The sequence below is a fragment of the Muntiacus reevesi genome, chromosome 18, assembly GCF_963930625.1.
Source record: "Muntiacus reevesi chromosome 18, mMunRee1.1, whole genome shotgun sequence".
NCBI lineage: Eukaryota > Metazoa > Chordata > Mammalia > Artiodactyla > Cervidae > Muntiacus > Muntiacus reevesi.
Window position 1 is genome coordinate 17062165 of NC_089266.1, and position 24450 is coordinate 17086614.

The window sequence follows — 24450 nt, forward strand, 5'->3', positions numbered from 1 at the left end:
GACTTTTGTTTTTTAGTCATCACTGCTCCTGTCACCAAAAGTCTCTTGAAGAGTCTGTTCACCTCATTTACGTGCCAGTGTTTCTCGCTGACCTTCCAACTGTGTATTTCTCCTTTTCCATCCTAAAGTCAGGATTAAAATCATCTTGTATAAAGAGCATTCTGCTTTTGCAATTGTGTGTGTGTTTTTGATCTTCTCTGTTTCATTAGAAAGGCCTGTTTCTGGATTTTAGTCCCTATTGTGATAGTACTGTAACTATTGTTTCTCATGTTAGGTAAATTTTATTATCCCCTTTATAGGGCCTGGATTGTCCCCTTAGCCTTCTGCTCAAGTGACCCTACATGCATCTGAATTCTTATCTGTTAGTTCCTCTCTTTCTCCTTTCTGTTTGCCTTTGTTCAGGAATAATTTCTCATACCCCACAACAAGAATACCTGTTATGTAGGAGGGCGCAAAGTTGTGCTTGTAGATAATTTGATTGTCTACGTAGAACATTAAAAAAAAATCAAAAAAGCATAAATAAGAGAGTAAAGTAGTCAGATGTAAAATAAATACAAAAAATTATTATCATTTCTACATATATACTGTTTCTGAAATATAATGTGAAAGTCCCATTCATGAGTGTAACCAAAAACCATAAATAGTTAGGAATCTTTAAGAAGAAATTTATATGACAAAAAGTACAAAATTTTATTGGGAGACGTAAAAGACTTAAATAGTTGGAGAGATATATTAAGAACTGAATAAAGATGTCGGTACTTCCTAAACTAATTTAGAGATTAGATCCAATTTCAGTCAAAACTTGGCTTTTCTGTTTGTTTGTTTTAAATTGGAGAACATATTTTTACTCTAGTAGAAGGATTCTAATAATCATGGGGAAGCAAACATGGTTGAAAGTAACCAAGACAGTTACAATAAAGAAGAAAAAGGTATGGAGAGAAAGAGCTTGCCCCAGCTGCTACTGTCCATAGTATAGGCTGAAAATACCTGTCATGTGTAAAAATATAAAGCCTGATAGAAATAGTGTCTCGATAAAGAAAGGGTTATTGAGTCAACAATTTTGGATCAGGTAAATATTTGAAGAATTACTTGGATTCTTACTTGTGTGTGTGTGCTCAGTCACTAAGTCGTGTGCAACTCTTGTGACTCCATGGACTGTAGCCCACCAGGCTCTGCTGTTCATGGGATTTTCCAGACGAGAATATTGAAGTGGGTTGACATGTCCTTCTCCAGGGAATCTTCCCAACCCAGGGATCGAACCTGCATCTCTTGCATTGGCGGGCAGATTCTTTACCACTGAACCACCTGGTTTGTATCATATATAAAAATTAAACTTCAGATAGATTAAAGAATTGTACATAAAGTAAAAACTTACAAGAGAATAAAATGTAGGTGACTACCAGTGTCTGTAATAGGGGAAGATTTTAAAGATAAAAGTAACAGAAAACATCATAAAAATAAAAATTGATAATGTTGACTGCTTAAATAGTAAAAATACATTTTAGAAAACCCTTCCACTTACTAAAAATATACCTTGAGTGAAAGTCATTCAGTCATGTCCAAGTCTTTGCTACCCCATGGACTATACAGTCCATGGAATTCTCTAGGCCAGAATACTGGAGTGGGTGGTCTTTCCCTTCTCCAGGGGATCTTCCTGACCCAGGAATCAAACCAGAGTCTCCTGCATTGCAGGTGGATTCTTTACCAACTGAGCTATCAGGGAAGCCAAAATATACCATAATTAAAATTAAAAGCCAAGTGGCAAATTGGGATAAAATATGTATAACAAATACGATAATACCCTTAATGTATAGAGAATTTTTATAAATTGATAAAAATTATTAAATCCCAATAGAAAAATGTACAGAGCACATGAACGAGTAGTAAGAGAAAAATTGACACTGGTAAAAAAAAAAAAAAATAGATGATTTTAAAAAGTACCAACCTTGTCAATAATTAGACAAGTGCCAATTAAAAATGATTGAAAAATACCATTATTCATCTGTCAATTTGGGAACTACTTTTTACTTGTGGGGATATATCAAGATAGGCAGTGTTATATACTGTGGTAGGATTATTATAAAATGATAAAACCTCTCTGGAAAAGATCTGAAAGCCTATTTCAAGACTATTAAAATACTCAACACACCTTTTAACAATTTGCCTTCATGAAGTATTGTCAAAGATTTCAGTATAAAAATGTTCATTGCAACAGCTTTTGTAATACTAAAAACTTAGACATTACTAACTCTGTGACAGTAAAGAATTAATGTGGAATAGAGGGATTAAATTATGAAACCAAATATATGATGAAATATTATGGGGGCATTAAAAATTGTAATGTATAGCTGTATACATTGTAATATAAAAATTATAATGTATGCGTATAGGTGTGGGAAAGAGCTTAAAATACTGATATCTGAACTGAAAAAAGGAATGCAAACTTTTACGTAATACCAAATTAATATCAGCTATTTCTTGCTAGTTGATTTTGGATGATTGTGATTTCTTTACATTTTTTGGTAGTTTTCCAAGGTTTTATAGTGATCACGTATTTTGCAATTAGAACCAAAAATAATAAATTTAGATTTTTAAAAAAGAAACAGTTAATGTTCAAGCAAATGAAAGATGTAATGAGTTTCCAATTTTTTAATTAAGATAAATTTAAAACAAATCTAAAGAATGGTAACAGCATTTGTCTTTAAGTGATATATTGATAATTTATTTTTAACTTATTTCTATTTGTTTTATAACTTTTACTCAGTCCAGTTTGTTCAGTTAACATCTGATATTTTCATAATCAAAATTTTGTCTATTAAAAAAAAATGATATCCTTAGTAGAGGTTTAGTGAATACCAGTCATATCTAATCTTGAATCTCGTTGTGGCCGTCATTGATTTTGTCTATGTGTTGTTATATTTAGGTTATGTTTATTTTCACCTGTTTTATTTTACTAATCCCTAATGGTTTTTCTTAAAAAAAAGTCTCTACAATGCACTTCTGCCTTTGGTTCCTGAAAAGAGACTTAATTACTTAAGTATAAATTGCTAGAAAGTTTGTGATAACTTAACCTAATCACTGTTGGCATTTAAAAGTATCTGCATGTTAGAAGTTCAAAATATATAAACCGATTTCTTTTTCATTAAGACTCTATATCCAACAAAATATAACAGAAATCACTATGTAGAGGAAACAGCACCTGCTTGACTATGTTCTTTTGATAAATTGTGTCGCTTTTCTCACTTTACTGTTCAGAAGAAGCAGTCTGTTTTCATGTGGTATAACTGATTATGAATCAAATTCAGTACCTTCTCCCATTTGTCCAATTTCCAGTCCACCTCTGAGTGGAGTTCCTCTTTAGCTATATACTATGGTAAACATTAAACATGCTGCTTTGGAGGCAATCCTCTCACCAAAAACTCAGGGAAAATGGGAAGGAGTTGGAATTCATGAAATTAAGAAATGTTTGAGAGTTCTTTCAAAGAATGAGGTTAAGAAATGTGTGTGAATGAATAGTTAGTTGTGATGGGTATTCACTTATATCAGTATACAGTGTATGTTTTCATTTTATTTCTGTTAAATATGAGGTCTGGAATGCCTTTTCATTTTGCAGAATTCTTAGACTGCAGTTCCACCTTTGAGAGGGCAGCAGCCATGATTATACTTGCTACATTTATTGGTCAAATGGAATGAAAGCTTCGTTTTGCTTTCTTGATTGCCTTGTTTAATAATATATGCAAATTATGACCTTTAATGTAATTTCTTCCCTTACCAGCTTGGTGCCAACAGTGGCTTGCACATCATCATCTTTGATGAAATTGATGCCATCTGCAAGCAGAGAGGGAGCATGGCTGGGAGCACAGGTGTTCATGACACTGTTGTCAACCAGCTGCTGTCCAAAATTGATGGCGTAGAACAACTGAACAACATCTTAGTCATTGGTATGTTTGCTTGATTAAAAAAATAAGTACTGTGATTTCAAAAACGTTAGATACGCAGGTTCCAAATTCAGATCTGTGTAGCTTGTAATTTTATATGTAATTTTTGAGTGTAATTTTTATATGTAATTACATATAAAATTTATGTGCAATTTTATACAAACATTTTGGCCAATGTTGCCAAATTAGAATCAAGTGATATTGAAGAATTTCATTGTTTTAATGTCTAGCCACAATAAACAAACTCTGGGCAAACTCTAGGCAAACTTGGGCAAACTCCGGGAGATAGTGAGGGACAGAGAAACCTGGCGTGATGCAGTATGTGGGGGCGTGATGCAGTATGTGGGGTCGTAAAGAGTCGGATGCAGCTTAGCAACTGAACAATAACAAGTCACAAGAAGACAAATGAAAGATGAGTTCTTGTGACTCATGGCTTTCAACTTGTAGTTAACAGATGAAAAAGGCAGCCCTGTGTAAGTGGTGGCTTTCACATTGGTTTCTGTAGGCCTCCAAGGGTCCTCAGAGGTTCTTCAGGTTCTGTGCAGGCCAGGGCAGATCATGCATCCCTATTATAACTTATTGTTAACTGCCTATGTACTGAAGTTCTTCTTAAGATGACTTTGAAAACAAAACACAAATTATGCTATTTATGAAGGTTGAAAACCTTTCACCTACAAAAAAGGGAAGGGATCTTGAGCTCAGATAGATGTTCACATTGCCCCTCTCTCACTTTGACATTTGACGTTTGAACCTAAAGTTTTCTTTTTAAATATTTGATGCTTTCATTACATTTATATTCCACTGGTGTGTAGAGTAGTGAAATACTAAGGCAAAGTCCCCAGATATTTTCCTTAGGTTAAGAACAAATGATATTTTTGAAAATCGTTGCTTTTCTATTTGACTTTTATAAAATTGTCCTCTTAGCTTGTCAGGGAAATTCTTGCAACTATTCTTGCAAATGCTAAAAGGGTATTTTATCTTATTTTTGAATTCTGATCATTTGTGTATTCTTTTAACACCTGTGCTCAGGAATGACCAACAGACCAGATCTGATCGATGAGGCTCTCCTTCGACCTGGAAGACTGGAAGTTAAAATGGAGATAGGTAAATATCTCTGTCACTGATTAGGGTAGGGGGTTGTAATTAGAGTTCATTTAGCAGGAGCAAAGTCATATACCTTAATATTTGTTAGAAAAGTCGTATATCATGAAAAGCAGATATTTATACACTTGAGTGGCTATAAGAAGAACATTAGGATTATAATTATCTATTTTATTTCCAATGTTATCAGGCTTACCAGATGAGAAGGGCCGATTACAGATCCTTCACATCCACACAGCAAGGATGAGAGGGCATCAGTTACTCTCTGCTGACGTAGACATTAAAGAACTGGCCATAGAGACCAAGAACTTCAGCGGCGCTGAACTGGAGGGTCTGGTGCGAGCAGCACAGTCCACTGCTATGAACAGACACATAAAGGTCAGTAAAATCAACTGCCAGATTAGGAGTCTACAGCCCTGTGAGTCCTGTGCTAGTATTCTTCCTCTTGTCTTTCAAGCATTCCAAGGGCTAGACTAATACTGACTTAACTTTTGATGGAGAACAGACATGATGAAAGGTATTAATTAATTGTCAACTGCTACGTCTTCAAAGTAGTTGGAAAAAAGATAATGGTAGCATCTGCCCTGTGGAAACTACTGACCCATTTAACTTAGGTTGCCCCTATTTGATGCAGATATGTGAAGATGGTGATTTTGAAGAATTGTTTAGAAACTTGTGCTGTGTTGACTTGTAACATGGCATAGGAAGTTGGATGTCCTACATGCTAGAATTTTGGGGGCTGCTTCATTAAGTCAACATATTAAATACCTGCTTGCTGTTTTCAAAGTATTAAGCTGGAGACACAAAGGTAATGAAGCACAACCTCTTCCCACAAAGAATAGACGGTCAGGGAAATGGATGTGTTTGCAAATTAATACAATAATGTTATTGATGCTTTAGGAGAAATACATACAAAAGATACTTTTATTTTGGTAAATAAAGCTTGATAAAATGCATTTGATCCTTTGTCATCCCTTCTCTTCAGGTTTTACTTATCACCTGTAGTTTAATGACTCCCAGATTTATGTCTTATCTTTTAAAAGTATATTTCTCCGACTTTCTGTTTTATACCTGGATGTTTTATCAGGTCTCAGATTTAATATTCCAAAACCAAATTCACTTTTTTTTTTTTTTTTACTACTTTCCTTCCTGCTCCTACTTCCCTATTTATCCTAATTTCCTAGGCTTAAAAATCCAAGATTATCTTTGATATCTATCACTCTACTGTGTCCTACCTCAAGTTATTTGCCAGATTTTGTCTGTTCTATCTTGACAGTATCTTTCAGATCTCATTGCACTACTGATCTTCTCTTTGATTAATCTTCCTGTTTCATAGCATTCTACTCTTCAGAACCTTTCAGTGGCTAACCATGATCTACAGAACAGAGCAGATGTCTTAGCCTGGTCTTAAAGTCCTTTTAGACATGACCTTAAATTGGCCCTTCTTGATGTGTTCTCAGTTATTCTTCATACACTTCAGCCAAGCTGAAATATTTACCAGTCATCAGATATTAATGTATTTTACTACTTTTCTGACGTTGGTTTTTTTTTTTTTTTTTATGTTTTACTGAGAATCTTTACCCTCTATGTTGCTTATCTTTTCTTTCTTTCTTTTTTGGCTGTGCCACAAAGCATATGGAATCTTAGTTCCCTGACCAGAAATCAAACCCACACCCCCTGCATTGGAAGCACAGAGTCTTAACCACTGGACTGCCAGGGAAGTCCCTACTTATCTTTTTGATACCTGACTCATGTACCACCACTTTCTTCAAAAAATTTTCTGATTCTCCCTTTCAAGAATGATGTGTTCTCTTCCTTCTTGAACTAGTAATGTATCAGGAATTCCCTGGTGGTTCAGTGATTAGGACTTGGTACTTTTACTGCCATGCCCCAGGTTCAGTCCCTGGTTGGAGAACTGAGATCCAGTAAGCCCCATGGCACGGCCCAAAAAAAAAAAAGAAATATTAATAGTAATGTATCACTTATGATACCTTCTGTTGACTTTCAGTCAATAGATTTATTTAGCCTGCTGTATGCCAGACACTGTGCTAAGGGTTAATGCTCCCATTTCCTCCCCTTGAGCAGCTCACAGTCTAATCCTCCACATACAGTAATAGAAAGTACATGCAAGGTAAGAAAGTGAAAAGGTGTCAGGTGTGGTCAGTTTATCAAGTGAGAGGAGCTTTCACAGAGGAATTTCTGGGTGAACACGCTTCCTGGTGGGGTCAGGCATTTTAGGCAGAAAGAACAACATATGCAAAGGAACAGAGACACAGTAGCATGGTGTGTTAAGGATAATTCAGTATTGCTTCAGCTTAAAAGGTAGGGAAGGGGAGTAGAGACGTGGTGGGGGATGAATCGGGAGGCTAAAGCAGGGGATGGAGCACAAAGAGCCTTTTATATTGTGCTCAGAAGTATGGGCGCCTTTTCTGTGAGTAGTGCTAAGTCACTGAAGAGTTTTAAGAATAGCAGTGGCATAGTGTTAAAACATAAGCTCACTCTGGCAGCTGTGTTGAGTGGAGTATTTAGGGGAGTGAAGTTGGCGACATGAGACAAGAGAGGGGAACTTGTGTAACAATTCACGCAGGAAATAATAAAAGCCAATAACAGTCAGGTTGAGTATGTTTTGTTTGGGTATACCCTAGCAATTGCTTTAAACCAAGGGTCAGTAAACTATGGTCCACAGGCCATATCTGGCCAACTGTCAGTTTTTAGAAATAAAGTTTTTGGGACCCACCTGTTTATTTATGTGTTTTCTGTAGCTGCTTTCATGCTGCAATGGCAGAATCAGTCTCTGCAACAGAAACTGCGTGGCTTACAAAGCCTAAAATATTTACTGTCTAGCCCTTCATGGAAAAAGTTTGTCAACCCTTGTTCTAGACTTGAAGTCCTTGTCTTATTCATTTCTGAATCTCTCACAGTATCTAGGTCTTGATACTGAGAATATGGTAGCTGCTTAATAAATATTTTTTAAATTAGTAAATGTGTATTCTGAATCAAACTCTATCTATAAATCATAATTCATTCCCTTGCGTAATTGACTTTATTCTCGCTCAAGAATGCCATAATGCAAGGGTCCTCAACCCCCTTGGCCAGGGACTGGTACCAGTTCATGGTCTATTAGGAACTGGACCACAGAGCAGGAGGTGGTCAAGGGAGCGAAGCTTCATCTGTCATTCCCTGTCACTCACATTACCACCTGAACCCTCCCCAATTTGTGGAAAAATTGTCTTCTACAAAAGCAGTCCCTGGTGCCAAGAAGGTTGGGGACGACTGCCATAATGGAAGAGGCCACTTTAGACAAGGTGATAAATGTCTTTAAAATACTGGAGACCCTGTGGCGAGGAGGATAGTAGTACTACTGCTTTAAAAAACAAAACAAAAGACCCCCAAGAATGCCAAAGGACTGAATAGTGTGGGAAATAAATGCTAGAGCCTTTATAGGTGGATCTGCTCATTCATTCATCCATTCTTCCTCATTACTGTAAGAAATGTCTTAGGAAAAGTGATAAAGTGATGGTGACTTCAAGAGAAATTATATAAATGTTGTGGAAACTGCTGCTGCTGTTCTGATCTTTCACCTCAGTCCACCATCAGTGCTTCTTGATACTATAATCCACAATTACTAGTTTATTAGTTATCAGATTTTTCATATGCATTAGCTACTGGATTTTTATCTTATTTAGCCATTTGTCATTTTTATCACAATAACCTTATCCCCAAATGTCTCTAAAGCCGTTCTTAAGAAACGTGCTTTCTTCCAGCATGTATTGGATTTATTTACACCCAAGACAATGAGGAATGGTGGAATGGTGACAGGTTTTGTAGTCAGAAGGTGTGGTTATGTGTTACAGTTCTTTCTACTTCTTTGTTTCTGATTTGTCAAGAGGAAATAACTACCTATTTCATCAAGTTTTTGTGAAAATAAAATCAAATACTGTTTGTAAAAGTGCCTTACAAACTATATAAATGTTTGTTGTTATTTCCATTTTTGTTATTATTGCTAATTTGAGAAGGTACTGTATATATCCTTTTCCATATCTGAGTTTTTTAAAATTTTTGTTAACTATTTGCAGTTATAATATTTCTAATTTAAAGGTAAAATGTTTAACCACCACTGCAAGTAAGAAGTAGTACAAATAGTGGACATTATTTCCCTCACTTTTTCCATGTGGTTAAATTATCTTTAAACTTAGGTAATGCATATAGCCTTGTGACCAACACTTTTTGTACCAAATAGCTTTTTTTTTTTTTTTGAGTATCTGTGGAATAGCCAATGCAAAGGACTTTATAGGTACCTCAGGAAAAAGAGAGATGTGTAAGACACTAACCTCAGAAAAGAAAGAGTACTATTTGCTCTCTTTTCTGCATTTAAAAAAAAAAATCTGCACTGCCCAGGTCTTTAAACATTGTTTTCCCAGCAGGACTCTTCCTCAATTGAACAAAAAAAGCACACAGTTTTAGTATTCTCATTGCTGTATATATTCAGAGCTTTATTAGTGATAATTGGTGAGTAAGTATTTAATTTGAAACTTAATGACTTACAGTTGGTGTAGAACTTATGCACAGCATTCGTCTGTTTATTATGACGTTCTTCCTTTGTATTCTAAAAAGCCATTGAGAATTTCCTGGCGATCCAGTTGGTTAGGACTCAGCACCTTCACTGCCAGGGCCTGGGTTCAGTCCCTAGTTGGGGAACTAAGATCCTGTTAATTGCATGGCGTGGCCAAATAAATAAATAAATAAAGCCATTACTCATGTTGTTTTGCTGCTTTTTCAAAATAATTAGACTTGACAAAGTCAGATGGAATAAACTAAACAAGTCTTCCCTGTTAACCTGTTTTTCTCAAATTTTCTGAAACAAGTGGAAGATCCAGTCACAAACACCTGATGTTCATGTCATTTATACTTAGATCCATGTTTGTGGTCAACTAAAATTCATGTGACATTTGATTGTTTTTAGCTGAAAGGAATTTCTGCTTCAGGTGGAGAAGATTCATAACCCAAATTTCTTCTGTGCTAATCTGTTATAAGGAAATAAATGCAGGACACATGTGCACTTTATAAGGGAATCAAAACTGATTTATGTTTATAGAATTTCAATAAAATTATTTTTTACTTTCTGTAGAATTTTGATTGATTAAGGTCATTCCACCCTTAATTTAAGAGGAATGATAAGAACTTTGAAAGGTCAGATTTAAAAGGTTATTAAATTTAAGGGTGACCACTGGATATTTGCTAGTGTTGAAATACAAGTTTATTAGTTTCTGCAGGTATAAGCTGAAAGATGTTGCCTCTTCTATATTGATTAGCTGTTATAAATAAAATGCGAGAAAAAAAAATCAATCTAATTCAGACAAGTGAGAGAAGTTTTTCTGAATGAATAAAAATTCAGAATTGTAAATTTTTTTAAATTTTTAAATTTTTGAAAAAATCATAAAAGTTAACCAAGAGAAGTCCTTAAGAAACTTAATGAATAGGTAGAAAAAGTTTATAACTGTAGTATTGCTTACTTATGATTAGGTAACTTATAAAATTCATGGAGGCCTGAAAACAACCTGTTCTAAAGTAACTGTCCCTCAACCATCTTCAGTTCAGTTCAGTCTCTCAGTTGTGTCCGACTCTTTGTGACCGTGTGAACTGCAGCACGCCAGGCCTCCCTGTCCATCACCAGCTCCCGGAGTTTACTCAAACTCGTGTCCATTGAGTCGGTGATGCCATCCAACCATCTCATCCTCTGTCGTCCCCTTCTCCTCCTGCCCTCAATTTTTCCCAGCATCAGGGTCGTTTCAAATGAGTCAGCTCTTCGCATCAGGTGGCCAAAGTATTGGAGTTTCAGCTTCAACATCAATCCTTCCAATGAACACCCAGGACTGATCTCCTTTAGGATGGACTGGTTGGATCTCCTTGCAGCCCAGGGGACTCTCAAGAGTCTTCTCCAACACCACACTTCAAAAGCATCAATTCTTCGGTGCTCAGCTTTCTTTATAGTCCAACTCTCGCACCCATACATGACCACTGGAAAAGCATCTTAATTCACCTTAGTTCACTGAGTGAGTCCTTTCTTAATAGTAGAAATACGAGTTTCACACTTGTTGCAGTCCTAGATTCTCTCATATTTTTCAGCAAATGCCAAAAGATAGACAGGATTTTCCTTTCATATTGCTATATGTTTCTGTCATTTGAACACAGGTTCACTCTTAAGAGGAAATCATAATAGTATTTCATAACACTGTTATGAAAACACTTGCCCGTGCCTCCCTGTGTACACATGAGAATAATTTTCTGGGGTAATGATAACCAGGTAGATTTTTGAAGACATGGTTACATTGTCTCCTAGTTTCTAGTGTTTATTTCGATTCCTTTTACAGGTGAACTGTTTTTGTCTCTCAGAAAGGGTCTATAAATTTCTCTTCACCTTTGGTGCTCTGATAGCTTACAGTAGTGTGTCTAGACAGGTATAAGTTTCTTCCTGTTTACCCCGATTACTCATTGAAACCTTTAAACTGCAAAGATACAGCTTTCTTCAGCTAGGGAAATTTTTTTCTTCTTTTATTGTTTTTTTTCTCTCTCATTCTTTCTCTTCTCTCCTTCGTCTGAGACTTGTCTTAGATTAGGAAGTTAAAAACTTCCAGATTCATGTTCCCTGCTTTTGAACCTTTCTCTCTCACTTTCTGTGATTCATGGGATTTGGGGCAGGAAGGGAGATAAATAAGTGTATCTTGTTTGCCGTCTTGTTCCAGTTTTCTGACAGTTCTTTTTATCCCATCAGGCTGAGATTTTATAAAATGTCTATCATTTTATTTGTCTCAGCAGTCTGTTTCTAAGGGACATGACTCATACTTTATAATAACCTTTAGAAGGTTGATATTGCTTAACATAGTTTGGTTTTATAGTCAGATTTTTTGAAGATAGGTTTTAAAAAAAAACAACAAAAAAAACCCATAGTACCATTTTAAAAATCAGACTCACTTGCCTTGTGCTATTGGGAGTGAGCCCAGTCACATTAAAAAGTGTGTTGGTGTCTCAATCACTCATCAGGTGCAGGCAGCTCCAAGTGCTGATAAAGGCCTTGATGCTTCTCCAGATGTCTCTTCTATGGAGGAGCTCCAGGTGCAATGAGCAGAGTATTTGGAGCTGGCACACTGGGTCGTGAGCACAAACTATGAGTAAATATCAAAGTCGTAGGTCCTTGGTCTCCTAGGATAATGGTTCACAAACCTGGTTGAGCTCCAGAAGCACCTGTGCACTTTATAAAAATATGAATTCCTAAAAAATATATATATATATATGAATTCCTGTACCCTCTCCTGGACCTGTTAAGTCAAAATCCTATAGGTTTGAACTGGGCGTGTGTGTGTGTGTGTGTGTGTGTGTGAGTGTGTGTGTGAAGTCAAAATCCTACAGGTTTGAACTGGGCACGTGTGTGTGTGTGTGTGTGTGTGTGTATCATTCTGATAGGCAGCCAAGAATGAGACCCACCTTCTGAGAGAGACCCCCCTCTTTATATTTTCTTCTCCTTGTGCCTCATTTTGGGGGGGGGGGGGGAATGGCTATCTAATGCTCTTCGATATAGATGTGTTATAATTCACTTAACTGGTACCCTCTCCATGGACTTTTAATGTACTCCTGTCTTCTGCTCATAGAGATTGCTATAGTAGATCTCCTGGTGCATACAACTTCATGCATATTTGTGAATATAGTCATGGGATAAACACCTACAAGTGGAATCGTTCAGGCGAAGGACGTAGATATGTTTGTGAATTTGTTTTTTATGTTTTTTATTCTGTGGAAATAGGCCTTTTAAATCCTCAGGTGTTATATTCTTAGCTGAAAATATTCTTTAATCTTGGAAGTCCTTTACATTGTGTTTTCATTTCTCATTAGGCCAGTACTAAAGTGGAAGTGGACATGGAGAAAGCAGAGAGCCTGCAGGTGACAAGAGGAGACTTCCTTGCTTCTTTGGAGAATGATATCAAACCAGTGAGTACAAATATGAAGTGATGCATAAGTCAAAAAAATAAATCAGGAGAAAAATAAGTGCCGTTTTACCCTGTATTGGAAGGTTATATCATGTGTAGTTTTTAAAAAAACATAAAGTCTCAACAGTGTAAGTGTCCAACATAAGAAATATCTGTTCAGTAACTCTGTGCTGTGCTGTGTCGCTCAGTCGTGTCTGACTCTTTGGAACCCGATGAACCCATGGACTGGAGCCCGCCAGGCTACTCGGTCCATGGGGATCTCCAGGCAAGAATACTGGAGTGGGTTGCCATGCCCTCCTCCAGGGGATCTTCCCAACCCAGAGATCGAACCCAGGTCTCCCGCATTGCAGGCAGATTTTTTACCGTCTGAGCCACCAGGGAAGCCAAGACTTACTGAAATATTTCTCATGATAGGGAACTCACCATCCTATAAGGCAGGCCATTCAATTTTGAGACTTTCTAACAGTTCTTAAATTGCTTTGAACTAGTTTTCTCATTGGTCCTTTATATGCCTGAAGCTACAGAAACCTAAATTCATCCTAATTCATCCGTCCTTCATATATAGACTGACATTTAAAATTAGCTCTCATCTCTTTTCTACCTTTCCCCAACCTCTTCCAGGGCATTCCTTTCTCTTACTCAACATCTCTAGTTCCTCTCACTACTCTCATTTCTGAAACTTTTAATTATGCTCAGTGCCCTTTTTAAAAAAAGGTCAATTTTCTTAAAATATACTTAAAACTCAATAGTCATAGTTGGAGTTTTAGCATATATTATAAGGTACATCAGCCTGTTTCCTGTAAAACAACCACTCATGTTTGAGTAACTATATTAGTACAAAAATAAATTGTAGAAAGGCCTCTTAGAAAGGTGTGTATGCTTTTTTCTTTCTTAAATGGACCTTGGGTGCACGGAATTGGATGCATCTTAATCTTCAATTGATGACATATAGTCATTAGTCTACAGTGTATAAAATGTAGTATATATTAATTTTCTGAGACTTTGTTTTGTTACATATTTTATTATGAGGAGTCATCTGTATGATTTTCTGTGCCATACCTCATTTATTTTCATTGCTGAATAACATTGCATTGTGAGACTGCCATAGTTTGTCTGTTTTCCTGTCAGTGGACAGTTGGAATATTACCAGTTTTTTGTTATTACAAACAGGTGCTGCTAAGGCATCCTTGAGTGAGTTTCTCCTAGATATATATATTTAGGAATAAAATTGCTGGATTGCTGGGAATATGAATGTCCAACCTTGAACTAGTTCAAATTGTTTTCCTAGTGGTCAAACCGATAAACACTTCGTCCAATAATGTAAAGAAAAGTGAAAGTTGCTCAGTCGTGTCTGATTCTTTGCGACCCCATGAACTATACAGTCCAAGGAATTCTCCAGGCAAGAATACTGGTGTGGGTAGCCTTTCCCTTCTCCAGGGGATCTTCCCAACCCAGGGATCGAACTCAGGTCTCCTACCATTGCATGCTAATTCTTTACCGGCTGAGTCACAAGGGAAGCCCCCAATAATGTAAAAGAGATCCTTTCTCTGCATCCTGTACAGCAGTTGGTATTGTCAGACTGAATTTTTGCCATTCAGTTAGATGTAAAAATTGGAGAAGGAAATGGCAATCCACTGCAGTATTCTTGCCTGGAAAATCCCATGGATGGAGGAGCTACATTCCACGGGGTCGCAGAGTTAGACACAACTTAGCGACTTCACTTTCACTTTCACTATTCTTTCTAGATATAGAAATGGGATCTGATTTTTGTCTTAATTTGGATTTCACTGATTACCTATGAATTAATTATTTCTTCATATGTTTGTCAAGCATATGAGAATCTTCTATGATATGCCATTCATGTCTTTTGCCTATTTTTCTGTTGTTTGTTTTTATTTGATTTGTATAAATTCTTTATATACTCTTGACAATAATTGTTGAACTTATCTCCTTTAAAGACAGAAATTAGCTTGTTTTAGCCCTGTCTGCTTTTTTTTATGACTGTTGTGACTTTTAAATATAAAATACTTTCAGCAGTGGAAATGGTTTAATATTTTGCCGTTGTTATTCATAATAATTACCAAAAATATTAGAGCCCAGCATAATCAAATTATCTTAAAATTTTTTAGAGCAAGTAATTTGGCTATAAGGAAGAGGCAATTATGACAACTTAGTTAAGTAAGCAGTAACTTACTTTTATTTATTCCAGGAGTCTGGGGGATAAAATGAAAAATGAATGACAGGATGAGTAAGGATGACTATATATGTTATGTAGTAGTTTAAGAGGGTCACTGTTTTCTGGTTCAGGTATCCTAACACTGCTATGAGGCTTGGGAGTATATATCTGGGGTAATTAAAGACAAAAACCAGCCAATCTACATATTTCCTACAACAGCCTTCCAGTCAGTATTTATTAGGCTCTTCCTTTGTAACTTTCTATAGAGCCATAGAATTTAGCGTATCCAGAGCAGGGATTCCTCAGGAATCAAAGCCCTAGTGTATGAAGAGACCAAAGAGTGGTCTGAAGAGTGATTCAGTAGCAAGGTGATCGAGTGAGGAGACCACTGTATACTGTCTAGAGACACTATATTACAAAGGATGACTTTCTGTGAGGAGCATGTTCTAAAGAATCCTTAAGATTTTTCCATAATTGGGGGATGAAAAATTAACTTGAGGGTTGTGATCATTTTTTTCAATTCAAAATTCTCAAGGTGTATGACTTTTACTTTACACTGGGTTTTATTTATTTACTCATTTCTTCTCCTAACCTTAAGGAAATGCTATTCAGTTAAGTAAATAGCTACTAAAGTTTTAAACTGCTTTTGGCAGTTGGTTTGATGGAAGTTGCAATTTGAGATTAGAAGCTGAAAATAAAGAGGGATGTGATTTAAGCCCCAATATGTAGTGCAAATAAAGTTATAATGTATAGCAATCACTCTCCTTTCCTTACCCTTCAATCTTTCATTACCTTGCTCATTTCTACCTCTTGCTAAATCTTACATTTATATACACACTTACCTTGGTGAAATTTGACTTATGTCTTCTACCACCAGACTTATGTGGACAGGATCTCCTCATTACCACTTCACACTTTTTTAAAATTTTATTTTTATTTATTATTTTTTATTGAACTATCATTCCTTTACAGTGTTGTGTTTCTGCTGTACAATGAGGTGAATCAGCTATCAGTTCAGTACCGTTGCTCAGTCATGTCTGACTCTTTGTGACCCCACGGACTGCAGCACACCAGGCTTCCCTGTCCATCACCAACTCCTGGAGTTTACTCAAACTCATGTCCTTTGAGTTGGTGATACCATCCAACCATCTTATCCTCTGTCGTCCCCTTCTCCCCCTGCCTTCAATCTTTCCCAACATGGGAGTCTTTTCAAAATGAGTCAATTATTCACATCAGGTGGCCAAATTATTGGAGTTTCAGCTTCAGCATCAGTCCTTCCAGTGAATATTCAGGACTGATTTCCTTTAGGGTGAACTGGTTGTATCTCCTTTCTGTCCAAGGGACTCCAAGGGACATGTCCAAGGGACTTCTCCAACACCACAGTTCAAAAGCATCAATTCTTCAGTGCTCAGGTGTCTTTATAGTCCAACTCTCATATCCATACATGACTACTGGAAAATCATAGCTTTGACTAGACTGACCTTAGTTGGCAAAGTAATGTCTCTGCTTTTTAATAAGCTGTCTAGGTTGGTCATAACTTCTCTTTCAAGGAGAAAGCATCTTTTAATTTCATGGCTGCAGTCACCATCTGCAGTGATTTTGGAGCCCCCCAAAATAAAATCTGTCACTGTTTCCACTCTTTGCCCATCTATTTGCCATGAAGTGATAGGACCAGATACTGTGATCTTAGTTTTCTGAATGTTAAGCTTTAAGCCAACTTTTTCACTCTCCTTCACTTTCATCAAGAGGCTCTGTAGCTCTTCTTCACTTTCTGCCATAAGGGTGGTGACATCTGCATATCTGAGGTTATTCTGGCAATCTTGATTCCAGCTTGTGCTTCATCCAGCCCAGCGTTTCTCACGATGTACTCTGCATATAAATCAAATAAGCAGGGTGACAATGTACAGCTTGACGTACTCCTTTCCCTGTTTGGAACCAGTCTGTTGTTCCATGTCCAGTTCTAACTGTTGCTTCCTGACCTGCATACAGATTTCTCAAGAGGCAGGTCAGGTGGTCTGGTATTCCCATCTCTTTCAGAATTTTCCACAGTTTGTTGTTATCCACACAGTTAAAGGCTTTGGCATAGTCAATAAAGCAGAAGTAGATGTTTTTCTGGAACTCTCTTGCTTTTTCAGTGATCCAACGGATGTTGGCAATTTGATCTCTGGTTCCTCTGCCTTTTCTAAATCCAGCTGGAAGTTCACGGTTCACCTACTGTTGAAGCCTGGATTGGAGAATTTTGAACATTACTTTACTAGCGTGTGAGATGAGTGCAGTTGTGTGGTATTTTTTGCATTCTTTGGCATTGCCTTTCTTTGGGATTGGAATGAAAACTGACCCTTTCCAGTCCTATGGCCACTGCTGAGTTTTCCAAATTTGCTGGTGAGTGCAGCACTTTCACAGCATCGTCTTTTAAGATTTGAAATAGCTCAACTGGAATTCCATCACCTCCACTAGCTTTGTTTGTAGTGATGCTTTCTAAGGCCCACTTGACTTCACATTCCAGGATGTCTGGCTCTAGGTAAGTGATCACACCATTGTGATTATCTGAATCATGAAGATCTTTTTTGTACAGTTCTGTGTATTCTTGCCACCTCTTCTTAATAGCTTCTGCCTCTGTTAGGTCCATACCATTTCTGTCCTTTATTGTGCCCATCTGGGCATGAAATGTTCCCTTGGTATTTCTTAAGTTTCTTGAAGAGATCTCTAGTCTTTTCCATTCTGTTGTTTTCCTCTGTTTCTTTGCATTGATCACTGAGGAAGGCTTTCTTATCTCTCCTTGCTATTCTTTGGAACTCTGCATTCAAATGGGTATATCTTTCCTTTTCTCCTTTGCCTTTCGCTTCTCTTCTTTTCACAGCTGTTTGTAAGGCCTCCTCAGACAACCATTTTGCCTTTTTGCATTTCTTTTTCTTGGAGATGGTCTTGATCCTGATCCCTGCCTCCTGTACAATGTCACAAACCTCCGTCCATAGTACTTCAGGTACTCTTGTCTATCAGATCTAATCCCTTGAATCTATTTGTCACTTCCATTGTGTAATCGTATGGGATTTGATTTAGGTCATACCTGAATGGTCTAGTGGTTTTCCCCACTTTCTTCAATTTAAGTCTGAATTTGGCAGTAAGGAGTTCATAATCTGGGCCACAGTCAGCTCCCAGTCTTGTTTTTGCTGACTGTATAGAGCTTCTCCATCTTTGGCTATAAAGAATATAATCAGTCTGATTTCAGTGTTGGCCATCTGGTGACATCCATGTGTAGAGTCTTCTCTTGTGTTGTTGGAAGGGGGTGTTTGCTATGACCAGTGCGTTCTCTTGGCAGAACTCTATTAGCCTTGCCTTGCTTCATTCTGTACTCCAAGGCCAAATTTGCCTGTTACTTCAGGTGTCTCTTGACTTCCTACTTTTGCATTCCAGTCCCCTGTAATGAAAAGGACATCTTTTTGGGGTGTTAGTTCTAGGAGGTCTTGTAGGTCTTAATAGAACTGCTCAGCTTCAGCTTCTTCAGCATTACTGGTCAGGGCATAGACCTGTGATACTGAATGGTTTACCTTGGAAATGAACAGAGATCACTCTGTCGTTTTTGAGATTGCATCCAAGTACTGCATTTCAGAGTCTTTTTGTGGACTCTGATGGCTACTTCATTTCTTCTAAGGGATTCTTGCCTACAGTAGTAGATATAATGGTCATCTGAGTTAAATTCACCCATTCCAGTCCATATTAGTTTGCTGATTACTAAAATGTTGACATTCACTCTTGTCATCTCCTGTTTGACCACTTCCAGTTTGCCTTGATTCATGGACCTAACATTCCAGTTCCTCTGCCATATTGCTCTTTACAGCATCAGGCTTTGCTTCCATTATCAGTCACATCCACAGCTGGATGTTGTTTTTGCTTTGGCTCCGTCTCTTCAGTCTTTATGGAGTTATGTCTCCACTGATCTCCAGTAGCATATTGGGCACCTCCCGATCTGAGGAGTTCATCTTTCAGTGTCCTGTCTTTTTGCCTTCTCATACTGTTCATGGGATTCTCAAGGAAAGAACACTGAAGTGGTTTGCCGTTCCCATCTCTAGTGGACCACATTTTGTCAGAACTCTCCATCATGACCCATCTGTCTTGGGTGGCCCTACATGGCATGACTCATAGTTTCATCAAGTTAGACAAGAATCATCTATGTATGTACTTAAATCCCCTCCCTCTTGGACCTCCCTCACACCCACTCCCTCCATCCCACCCATCTAGGTCATCATAGAGCCCCAGTACAATTTCCTATTTCCATTTTAATCCCTGACACCTACAGTTGGTGTTAGGGTAGTATCTCTGTGTACTGAGTCAACCATTTTCATTTTCTAAATCCATATTCTCCCTTTTTCTCTTTGTTCTTAACAGAAACAACCCATGTCCTCCTTACAAAAATAAGCACGTTGGAACATACCCTATCTCAGAGATTGAGAAGGCTTGGACTCTCATAGAATCTGAGCCTAGAATCTATTTTTTATTCCATTAACTCATGTAAAAGCAGTTTTTTCCCTAATTGGGTAAAAAGTTAAGTGAGAAATTATAAAACAATTTTTTTATTTTCACAGTTTTTATATAAATATGGGAAATTGTTACAGCACTAGCATGTAGGAATTATTACTCATCTTTTATACCTTTAAATATTTAATTTTTAATACTAATGCTGGAAATGCATTAAACTGTCCTTTTCCTTCATAGGCATTTGGCACAAACCAAGAGGATTATGCAAGTTACATTATGAATGGTATCATCAAATGGGGTGATCCAGTTACTCGAGTTCTAGAAGATGGGGAACTTCTGGTTCAACAGACTAAAAACAGTGACCGCACACCATTGGTCAGCGTCCTCTTGGAAGGTGAGAAAAAGTGATGAGATGGCATCAAAAGTTTTTTGTTGTTGTTTTTTTAAAAGCACTTACACAAAACCATTTAGCACAGTCCAGAAAACTGAATTTTCAGTTCTAAGCTTGTTCATGATCTGAAAATAGCAGTCCATTCTGTGTTCCAATATTGTGCACAAATTTAAATTTTCTTGGAATAGAATGTTACTGATGATTGATAGCAACTAGTTTTCTTATAGGACTGTATCTAAATTTCTGTGTTACTTAATAGACTCTTATAATACAACATAGTACTCAATTCAGTTAATAAATATTCACTGAGTACTTACTATGTTTCATGAGTTGAATTAGTTGTGGGAGACACAAAGACATTCACAGAGATCAGTTTGGTCATGAAAAAGGCCTAACTACCATGTTTGTGTGTAAGGGTGTATGAATGCAAGTCATCTTGCCCAGAAGTGGTCAAAGAAACTGTTGTCAGTATAGACTTTGAAGGATGAGTGAGGATTTTACCAAGTAGACAAAAAAGGAAGGATATTCTATTCACTAATTATTTTTTTATAGTTATTAGTAGAACAACAGAAAAGTTCAGTGAGTCTACATGACAACGGAATCTAGCTCTTTCCAAAGGTCTGAGGGTGAGAGCTCCCTGAGAAACACATTAAGCCAAGATCTGAAGTATGAGGAGAAGCTGGTTAGGCAGAGTAACTGGGGACAGTGTTGTAAGCACAGCAGCCAGTGTATGAAAAAGCCCAGTGCTGGAAAGAGACTGAAGCAAAAAGGGAGACTGGCTAAGACATGAGACTAAAGAAGTAGACAGGAGCCAGTTCGTGCAAAGCCTAGTAGACCACGTTAATGATTTAGACTCTTATCTGAGGGGCAACAAGGAGCCATTTGTAGGGTTTTTAGCACAGAAGTAACATGATCAGATTTGTATTTTCAAAACATCATGACCACTTTGTGATAGAGATTGGATTGGAATGGCGAAAATATTAATATACAGGAAAGACCAGTGGTGAGAAGCGGTTGCAGTAGTCTTAATGAGAACTGATTATGGTTTGAAGCTACATAGTAGTAGGAGAAATGGAGTTGTGTAGACTATTTTGAGGAATATTTAGGAGGTAGAATAATAGAGATTTTATAATAATTATTGGTTAATTATTAAACATAATGAAGCTAACATTCTTTGAACTCTTAACTGTTTGCCAGTCACTCTGCTAGCACTTTACACATACCTTCTCATTTAAACCCCACTTCAGTCCTGCAAGGGTAGATGCTGCTGTATCTGTTATTTTGTAGATGAGGAAGCTGAAGCTTAGACATAATAACTAGATTGAATATGGAGAGAGGTATCAAACATGATCCCCAGGTTTCTGTTATTCAGGGCTGGTGAGTGATGTTGTTTACTAAGAGTGGGAACTCTAGTAGAGAAACTCATTTCAGAAACAAAGATCGCGGGTTCATTTCTAGACACAGAAGTTCAAGGTTCCTATAGGATGATTGGGCTTCTCTGGTGGCTCAGCAGTAAAGACTCCATCTGCAGTGCAGGAGACGTGGATTCAGTTCCTTTGTCAGGAAGGTCCCCTGGAGAAGGAAATGGCAACCCACTCCAGTATCTTTGCCTGGGAAATCCCGTAGATAGAGGAGCCTGGCAGGCTACAGCCCATGGGGTTGCAAAAGATTGGGACACGACTTAGCGACTAAACAACAAATATCTTCCTTAAACTCCCTGAGTCGCTGAATCAGTTCTATTCTATGGAATAATTGAATGGAAAATGTTGAGTAGCCCTTTGGATATGTAGATGCTCAGAAGACAAGTCTAGCTAGCAGTGTACATTCATGAGTTGTCACTGTGTAGACTATTGTTCAATCCATGGGAGTGGATGAAGTCACTTAGAGAAAGGGAAGGTTTGAGAAGGAAGACGGGTCTGGGACTGATCTCTGAGGTATGTCAATGTTGAAGGACTAAGTAAAGCAGGAAGAATTGACAAAGGAGACTGAGCAAGAACAAGTAGAGAGTTAAGAGAAGGAAAAGAGAACGTGCTATCACAGAAACCAAGAAAGGTATTTAAAGAAAGAAGAGAGCTGTCAGTTGTATCAAGTACTCCTAAGACGCCAACAGATTACAGTGTTGGATTTGGTGAGATCGAGGTCATTGGTGGCCCTGATGGGAGCCAGTGCCATGTAATGGGAATGGAAACCATGGGGTTGGTTTGAGGATGGTTGGAAGGTGAGTGAAGGCAGCTGGAGTAGATGATTGTTTAGGGAGGTTCCATTTTGAAGGGACAAGGCAGAGTAGTGTTGATAGTAGTGAAGTCAAAAAGGAGGCTTTTTTAATTAAACTGTCAGTAGACTAGAGCATGTTTAAATGCTGTTGGAAAGGCTCCAGGGAAGAGGGAGAGGTGAAACATTGGGGAGAGGGTTCAGTTGATAATGTCAGGTTCCTGAGAAAATGGGAAAGAATGAGTGGTCGGTTTATGGGTGGGAGAGGGGCACATCTTTTATTACACAGAAGGGAAGGAGAAATTGTCTAAATACAGGTGAGTTTGTAGATTTGGTTGCCTTCATGAGAAGACCCGAGTCTTTAGTTTTCTAGCCTGGTGGCTCAGCAATAAAGAATCTGCCTGCAATGTAGAAGATGCAGAAGACCTGGGTTCGATCCCTGGGTGGGGAAGAGGCCTTGGAGAAGGTCATGACAACCCACTCCATTATTCTTACCTGGAGAATCCCATGGACAGAGGAGCTTGGCAGGCTTCAGTTCATAGGATCGCAGAGTCGGACATGACTGAACAACGGAGCAGGGGCAATTTTCCCTGCCCTTAATATCATCTCCTAGGCAGATTGTTTTTTTTTTTTTTGTCAGACAGATGATTTCATAGAACTAATAAGTACTGATATGCATTTGAATGCATTCTCTCTCTCCTTTTTTTTTTTTAAGAAGCAAAACCCTTGCATTTTGTATATTTAGCCAGAAGCTTGAAAGATTAAGGTTATGTGACAAAGAAAGAAGGAATATATTTCATCATACTTTTGAGAAATGCTAATCAGTTTGTTTAGTTGCTAATAAGAGAAAACATGTCTGCCATGAAATTGTGTCGGGAAATGTTAATGAGCAGCTGGTTGAGGCCTCAGTACTTTGTGGATAAAAGTTTAAACTTGTTTGGTTCTCCTTTGCTTAGGTTGGCTTTTTTCCCCTGACTTGCTCCTGTCGTTATGCAGGCCCTCCTCACAGTGGGAAGACAGCTTTAGCTGCTAGGATTGCAGAGGAATCCAACTTCCCCTTCATCAAGATCTGTTCTCCTGATAAGATGATTGGCTTTTCTGAGACAGCCAAGTGTCAGGCCATGAAGAAGGTATCGAGATTTTTACTTTCATTTTGACTTCCTACCTTTTAGATGTACGTGTGTGTGTGTATACATACACATGTACATATACATTTATCTTTGCACATGTATATATACATAGACACACACACGCATATGTATATATATATAAGCCATAACAGTTATGTTCTTCTCAAGTGAAATTATCAGCAGAATTTGGGGGGAGGGAAACAGTGACTGTTTTAGATATAATATTTAACTTTGTAATGTATTTTTATTAGAGTACCTTTATCTTCCAGATTATGCTTAGTATGTAATTAGGATTATTTTTCATTTCTTAAGTTTGTGTCAACTGAAAGGTCTGACTTAAGCGTGTTTGAGTAGAGTGGAGCAGATTCATTTAGGATTTTTTAAGTTCTCTCGTCAGTCTGCAAAATCAGACTGGGGTCAGTTAAGTTGACTATATTTGTTTGGGAAAGAACAAAGTTATATCATTGGAAAGATATTCTCAAAACCCCTACAGAAAGATAGTGATGTCTTAGATAATAATCAGCATCCGCTCGGCAGACCTAGGGCGGGTGGTCCTCATCTCTCTGCGTTTCTCCAAGTACCATTTGTCACCTTCTTAGCATGGCTGCTTTGAACCACCAGTGAAAGTTACAACATAGAACAGGATCCTAGCGCTGAAAGAGCTCTCATCTCAGATCATCTGGTTCATTGCTGTTACATTCAAGCAAGTACCGTGTAAGGCATCTAGGATAGTAGGTGGTTGCTCATTAAAAACAAAAACAGCAAAAATCAGTGCTGAACACTCTTCATGCTGTTTCACCTCACTTGGTTTTCATTGATATTCTGATTTTGCATACTCCCAGACTGAAGAAAGGTTAGTTTTTACATATCTAGTTGAAGTATTTCTTTTACTTAAACTCTTTTTTTTTCATGCTTGATTTTTTTATAGATAAGAACTGGCTGTAAGTTATAAGTTAAAAGAGATGTGAGAAAGTCAGGGGCCTTCCCTGGTAGCTCAGCTGGTAAAAGAATCTGCCTGCCAGAGTAAGGGAAAAGAATCTTGAGA

At 37.7% G+C, this 24450-nt stretch overlaps 1 protein-coding gene across 1 annotated transcript in view; it reads left to right on the forward strand.

The window, feature by feature from the left end:
- The window catches only part of NSF (N-ethylmaleimide sensitive factor, vesicle fusing ATPase), a 145561-nt gene that overhangs the window by 84169 nt on the left and 36942 nt on the right, over positions 1-24450 (forward strand). Inside the window, exons 10-15 of the mRNA XM_065910374.1 lie at positions 3776-3941; positions 4968-5042; positions 5230-5417; positions 12927-13022; positions 19911-20067; positions 23272-23405. Of these exons, the coding sequence (XP_065766446.1) occupies positions 3776-3941; positions 4968-5042; positions 5230-5417; positions 12927-13022; positions 19911-20067; positions 23272-23405 (816 nt within the window). The remainder of the gene's footprint in view (positions 1-3775; positions 3942-4967; positions 5043-5229; positions 5418-12926; positions 13023-19910; positions 20068-23271; positions 23406-24450) is intronic.